The 6,509-nt window shown below is 35.4% G+C and overlaps 1 protein-coding gene across 2 annotated transcripts; it reads left to right on the forward strand.

The window, feature by feature from the left end:
- Window positions 1-1,787: 1,787 nt before the first annotated feature.
- Window positions 1,788-4,763, forward strand: LOC127808315 (nuclear transcription factor Y subunit B-6). Of its 2 annotated transcripts, none has more exons than XM_052346809.1 (2): window positions 1,788-1,875; window positions 3,877-4,763. In XM_052346809.1, the coding sequence occupies exons 1-2, from the start codon at window positions 1,815-1,817 to the stop codon at window positions 4,611-4,613; spliced, it is 798 nt and encodes a 265-aa protein (XP_052202769.1). In that variant the 5' UTR covers window positions 1,788-1,814; the 3' UTR covers window positions 4,614-4,763. The 2 variants fall into 2 exon arrangements, with proteins under 2 accessions (XP_052202769.1, XP_052202770.1); XM_052346810.1 differs by having other exon boundaries at window positions 3,880-4,763.
- Window positions 4,764-6,509: the final 1,746 nt, after the last annotated feature.

Raw genomic sequence — 6,509 nt, forward strand, 5'->3', positions numbered from 1 at the left:
TTCTATGTAAAACTGGTAGTGGTGATCAGAGAGAATTACAAGTAAGATTGAAAGGGAGAATCAAGATCCTCGCGTTCTTGCTTTATTTATGCACTACTGTATCTGTGTGTTACGCTGTGTGTATATATTTTATATAATAATATATATAATATTCAGCAGTGAGTGGCATGCAGCTGGGATATATATAGAGGAGAAAGAATGAATAGAATGGAGCGTGGCAATTGGAGATGGGATGAACAACATTGGCAACAGATATTGTGCGTTGTTGTTGTTGGGTTTACTCGTACTGTCATCCATGGCTACATTTCCGTTTTACTTGCAGCCTGAACCGCCTGTTATGGTGGCTTTCCTGATGTCTATGGTTCCTGTTTCCAGCCTCTTATACGCCCTCATCTTAGCACTGTTTGTGTGGTGATCATGTTTAATTTATGCATCTCTTCTCTGTTATTAAATATTAATTGCCCCTTAATTTGGTGCGTACGTGCGGTTTTTAATTTTTTTTTTTTTTTTTTTGCTATCAAGATCAGTATCTCCTCACTTGTGTGGTGAGGATTAGTGTACGCAACTTAGCCTTTGGTCAAATCTCTTGAGAAGCTCTTTTGGTATATATTGTTATCATGATCAAGTTTGATGGGTGATTGGGAAAAACAAAAAACAAAAAAAATAATAATTGTGCTTTTATTAGTTGTTAAGAGACATAAATTGTTTTACTTGAATGGGTATGGACTCACTGCGAGCAGTGGGTTGGGGACTGGTGTGGTGGTGTGGTTTGGTTGGTTGTGGACAAAGAGATTATCCAATCTTTGAGGCTAAACAATTAATTATAAGGCCATAAAAAAATCTTCATTTAATTTGATAATAAAGAGATTATCCATGATGATCCATTAACCAAAAAAAAAAAATCAAAGCAAAACCATGAAGCATACTCTACCAATAAACACTAAATTCGAATTTAAAAGTAAAGAGATATTAGTTTAGATCGTTGGAAATTGAGTTTTTTAAGTTTAAATACAAAGGGGGTGATGAGAGAGAGAGAGAGAGATGGGTCAAAGCTGGCATTGGCACCCAACTGTCAAGGGTCAAGCCCATTGGTACCTTTCAGCAATGCACTCTTCCTCGTTCTCAACGCCCTTGTGCCACGTGGATCGCACTTTTGTTTTTAAAAACCCTTCATTTCACCCCCACCCAGTTTCATAATTACGCTTAAACCCCTCAAATTCACTTACCACCAGTTTCACAAAAATCCCTACCCCATCGCTGATCGGTTCATCCTAACTTACCTGAACTCTCGCCCTTTTCTTTTTATATTCAATCTTTCTTTTTTTTACTAAATTTAGAAATTTATATAAGTAAATATAAAAAAAAGCAGACTTAATCCAAACTTTTATAATAATTTTTAATATTTCTCATAAACTCAATTTTATAAGTTACTTTACTCTTTATCAATATTTAACTCTCTTGCTCTCTTACTCTCTCTCTCTCTTTATATATATATATATATATATAAAATAACTAAAATTTCAATATTGTCCCTATGATTTAGGAATTATAAATAAATACATGTGTATAAGCAAGCATATATATATGTGTAAGGGAGATTGATTGGTGCATACTTTTCAAATTTTTAAAAAGCTTATGTGTGAATACAAGATACTAGAAGGATCTAATTGAAATTTAAGTAGCAGAAAATGGCATATAAATTTATGAGGGGACTTGAGAAATTTTCTCCATCTGGTTTCATTTTCAGGCCGTCCATCTAGTCTAGTAGATACAGACAGACGGAGAGAGAGAGAGAGAGAGAGAGAGAGAGAGAGATGGAACGTGGAGGGACCGGAGGCTTCCATGGCTACCGCAGAACCCCACAGACATCCCCTGGTAAAGTATAAAAATATATATACATCGATCCTCCTACGTACTCTCCATAAAACAAATTCTTAAAAACCTACAAATTTTAAACGAAGAGATTAAGCCTTTTCACTGCTCTTCTTTTTCCTTCAACCTTATTTTTTCTTCATAAGACGAACCGTGTGGTTCAGCTATCTAATCTTCAACCACATGCAAATGTATATTCGGTTTTAGATTGCTATCAGATTGATAGGGAGCTCCGTTTCAGGCTTTCGCACATCTTACATGCACACAGAATTAAGAACTTGAGCTGGAGAACTTTCTTTGTGTCTTGAAGCATGCATATGCGTGTGTGTGTGTGTGAGAGAGAGAGAGAGAGAGGTTTCATAAGTACTAGCTAGTTTGCAGCTTGTCTTGTATCGATCTTTGAATGCGAGAGGAAGATCGAGTTTCCTGTCGATCGGTGCTCTCACGATCGATCTGCCTGGTGTATCCATTCAAATGCAGCGGTTGATTACTGTTCACTGGATTTTCACTGGATCAAACAGTACTACTACTGGCATTTGCTCGTACATACATTTTGATGTTCTGCAAATGATTTCATCGATCTTTCTTGATCGACAGATCGATCGCAACCTACTTTACTTTTCGAAGTTCGTCTCCGTTCCTTGTTTCCTTTATTTATTTATTTATTTATTTTTGCTCGATATGTATTTATTTTTTTGTTTGGACTGGCTCCGGCATTTAAGCTAGCACCATAAATCTAAGTACTAGTAGTGGTGATGGTGGTGGTGGCGGAGGTGGTGGTTGCGCATGAAACTGACGAAACGGAGAGAGAATATGATGAAAACAAGTGGCGTGCATGCAGTAAATGGCCCCCACAGTATCTCCTTCACACTGCCGTAGCACTTGGCGTTCATGCATACTTCCCCGCTCTAGATCATCCCCCACCTACTCTCTCTCACCTTTCCTTGCCTCAATGGCCACTGGTTTTATGTTTCTTTTAGCGGGGGACGGGGCTTTAAGTTTATAATTTATTAATTATTATTATGCTTTTCCGGGTCGACTGTGTGAATATATATATATATATATATATAAAGTACAAAATGAATCTCATAAACCGCTCCCTCACAGCTTGAGTTTCGTTTGCGCGAGACCTCAAATTTGTCGTGGGACTCTCTCCGTACCTCTCTATTCTTTAGACTCTATCTAAACTAAGCTTGCTATATATGCAAATTCAACGAGTCCTGTATATGTATATTTGTGTCCAGCATTTAATTCCTGTGTCTGTGAGGGTCGGAGCTCATTACCCAAGCAGAGACTTAACACGCGCGACGCTTAATTAGCTATAGCTAATCTTATAGTTGTTACAACCTAGCTACCTACCTAGCCAATTAATTATTATGATCATATTCAACTCTGATTGAGATGATAGTCTCTTACATAAAATTTAATTTGATTGTAAATTAAAATCTTATTTTATTTGCTTTCGTAAATAACTAAGATCCCTTAATTCAGGGGTATAATTGACTTTGTATGTCCATAAGGTGTGCCACAACTCAATAAATATAATACTTAAGAGGGTGTGGTTAATATCTCAAGTCATAAGGTTTGGGATTATTTTTAGTTTTGTCTGTAAAAAAATGTCCAATGGTTTGTAATTTCTTCGTACTAAACCATTAGTGTTATATTATCTTATTCTTATAGGATCATAAATATATATAGTCATTGGGGCCGGATCATATTAAAAATTTCCATCATTTATATTCTCCTTGATTTATACAATTACCATCTACCAGTTATAATTAAGCAAATGGTTTCTTTCTAATCAACGCATGGTCACTTAATTTGTTTCAATATCTAGAGATGTCGGTGGTGCAGTGATGAGTTTGTGCTCATTGTGAATTATCAATTACCTGTTGATCAGTTTTGGAAGTAGTGCGTAGCTAGTATGCCTTGCTAGCTAATTGTAGCTGAAGTAACTGATTTTTGGGAACTTGTCTCTATATATAATATTAATGTCAATTGCAGCAGGGCTGAAATTACCAGAGATCAACATGAGCCATCAGGCTGATCGTCAGATATTGGTGAACGACAATACAAATAACACGGGGATGATGAACAACCACTCAAGCAGCAGTAACAACCCCGTGGCCGTGGACGACAGTGGTAATGAATGCACGGTGAGGGAGCAAGACCGTTTCATGCCAATTGCCAATGTGATAAGAATCATGCGCAAAATGCTGCCTCCTCATGCCAAAATCTCGGACGACGCCAAGGAAACCATCCAGGAATGCGTGTCTGAGTTCATCAGTTTCATCACAGGAGAAGCCAACGAACGCTGCCAGCGTGAGCAACGCAAGACCATCACGGCTGAGGATGTTCTCTGGGCCATGAGCAAACTGGGCTTTGACGACTACATTGAGCCTCTCACCGTCTATCTCAACCGCTACCGCGAGTTTGAAGGTGATCGCGGCTCCATAAGGGGCGATATCCCTCTGGCTGTCATGAAGAGGACCATGGATTTAGTCCCTTCTTCCACCAGCACGGCTGCGGCAGCTTTTGCGCCTGTTTTTCACTTGGGTCACCACCATGGCTTCTTTGGAGCTCCTCCTCCTCCTGCTGCAGCAGCAGCAGGAGGAATGGCTGGATTCCTCAACGACGCAATATCACCCAATAATAACAATGCCGCTGCTGCCGCGGGTTCATCTCAGCCGCCTGCTGTGGCCAGCATTGATCAGTCTTATGCCCGTATCTGTAACAAGTGACTAGCTAGCTAGCGCTCTAAACAAATTAAAATTAGGCTAAGCTAGGCTAGCTGAAGTAGTAGTTCAGTAGTTTGTGTGGTGGTGGAAGTGGTTGTCTGTTGGTGCAGTACCGTACCAAAACCAAACAAAGAGCAGTGGCTCAGCTGTCTGGACCGGGGATGCATGTGTAGTAATTTTCCTTCCTTTAATGAATTAGGCTTCGAGCTAGCTCTACTTAATCACAAGCTTTAATTGGGTTTGCATCGCACATGCGATGCATTTAGATATAAAACAAACAAGTTAAAAATAAAAATATTTTAGATATAAAACAAACAAGTTAGAATCCCATGATCAAGATAAAAAGAACACCCCCCCATTGTCATCGCCATGCAATGGTTCATCATCTTAAAAGATGCATCATGGATTTAGTTAACAAGTTAAAAATCCAAAAATTTTTATTACTTAATATCATTTGGAAACTCCAAATATAAAAATATTTTAGTGTCAAAAGCAATAAAAAATTATATTTAATTTAATTTTATAGATAACATTATTTTATGTTCTAAATATTGTTACCTTTTATTTCTTATTAGCTAGGGCGTATTATATGTAACATTAATTAATGATTTCATTAACAATGTATGTAAGTAAAAATACATTGGAAAAATGTTATAAACGTAAATTTTAAAATTTATTTATGTAACAATATATATAAATATAAATGCATTTGAAATTTTAAGTAGATAATCAAATGGTTTTGAAATTTTAGTTAAAAGTAAATATTATATATTTATTTATTTTTTTAAAAAAATTACAAAGCCCAGTTGGGCGAGGTCTGACCCTTGGGTTGGGCCTTGGCGACACGCGCAGTACTATTGAGCCTAACGGGTAAAGGAGCTGAATTTGTTATCAACTTTTATGTATTTGTTTTTAATTTTTATTTCAATTTGTATTTAGTTTTTATTTTTTCTAAAATAGCATGTGTTTTACTAATCTTGTCCCTTTTTAGAATTCTAAAAACATTGTCGATGGGTAAAGATTAAAAAAATTATAATTTTTTTTATCAAAGATAAAATAATTTTAATTGATTTTTAAATTTTGGGTATCAAATCAAATATATTAATTAATAATTAATCACAAATAAGGAGGGAGAGAGGAGCAACAAAAGAAGAAGAGAAGTAGTATTAGTCTCATTATTATTATATAGAATAGAATAGAATTGGTTACATCAAATTTTGTTCACTGTTCACTAATCAATTTTATCTATGATTAACTACTTAACTCAATACTCATCATGTGAATAGAGAGGCAAATACATAAAGATTGAAATAAAGAGAAAATCTTATTAATCACTTTTGAGACTTATTTAATTTTTTCATAGTTGTTGTGTTTTTAAAATTAGCACATATTTCTCTTTTGAGTTTTATTATTATAAAATACTTTCCCCCCCCCCCCCGCCCTGCTATTTGTTAATTTTATTTTTTTTTTTGTAAATTTTCTCATTTTTTCTTTCAATTTAAGTATAAAAAAGAGTAAAAAAAACATAAAAATAAATCCCACCACCACGATCCCCTTTTGGGTTCAATTCTCACTAGCTTTCCAACCATTTTTGTGTTTGAACCCAGGGTTCAAGAGAGAGTGTATTTATAATAAAATTTTATTAGTGTTACGTCATGAATAAAAGTTCATTAAAAATCTTAAATATTTTTTTGGACTAAAAGACGTAAAATTCTCATATACGGGAAATCTCACACAAATGCGTAAACTAGATAACTTCGACATTCAAAAATTTATCTAAGAAGATAATCAATTATTCATAAAAAAATTCAAATTCTAAAATGATTTCGGAATATTAGGATAAACAATCATATATAAAAAATAGATGTTATCTATAATAATTCTAATCTTAGTCAGACT

Source organism: Diospyros lotus, chromosome 8 (genome assembly GCF_014633365.1).
Source record: "Diospyros lotus cultivar Yz01 chromosome 8, ASM1463336v1, whole genome shotgun sequence".
Classification (NCBI taxonomy): domain Eukaryota; kingdom Viridiplantae; phylum Streptophyta; class Magnoliopsida; order Ericales; family Ebenaceae; genus Diospyros; species Diospyros lotus.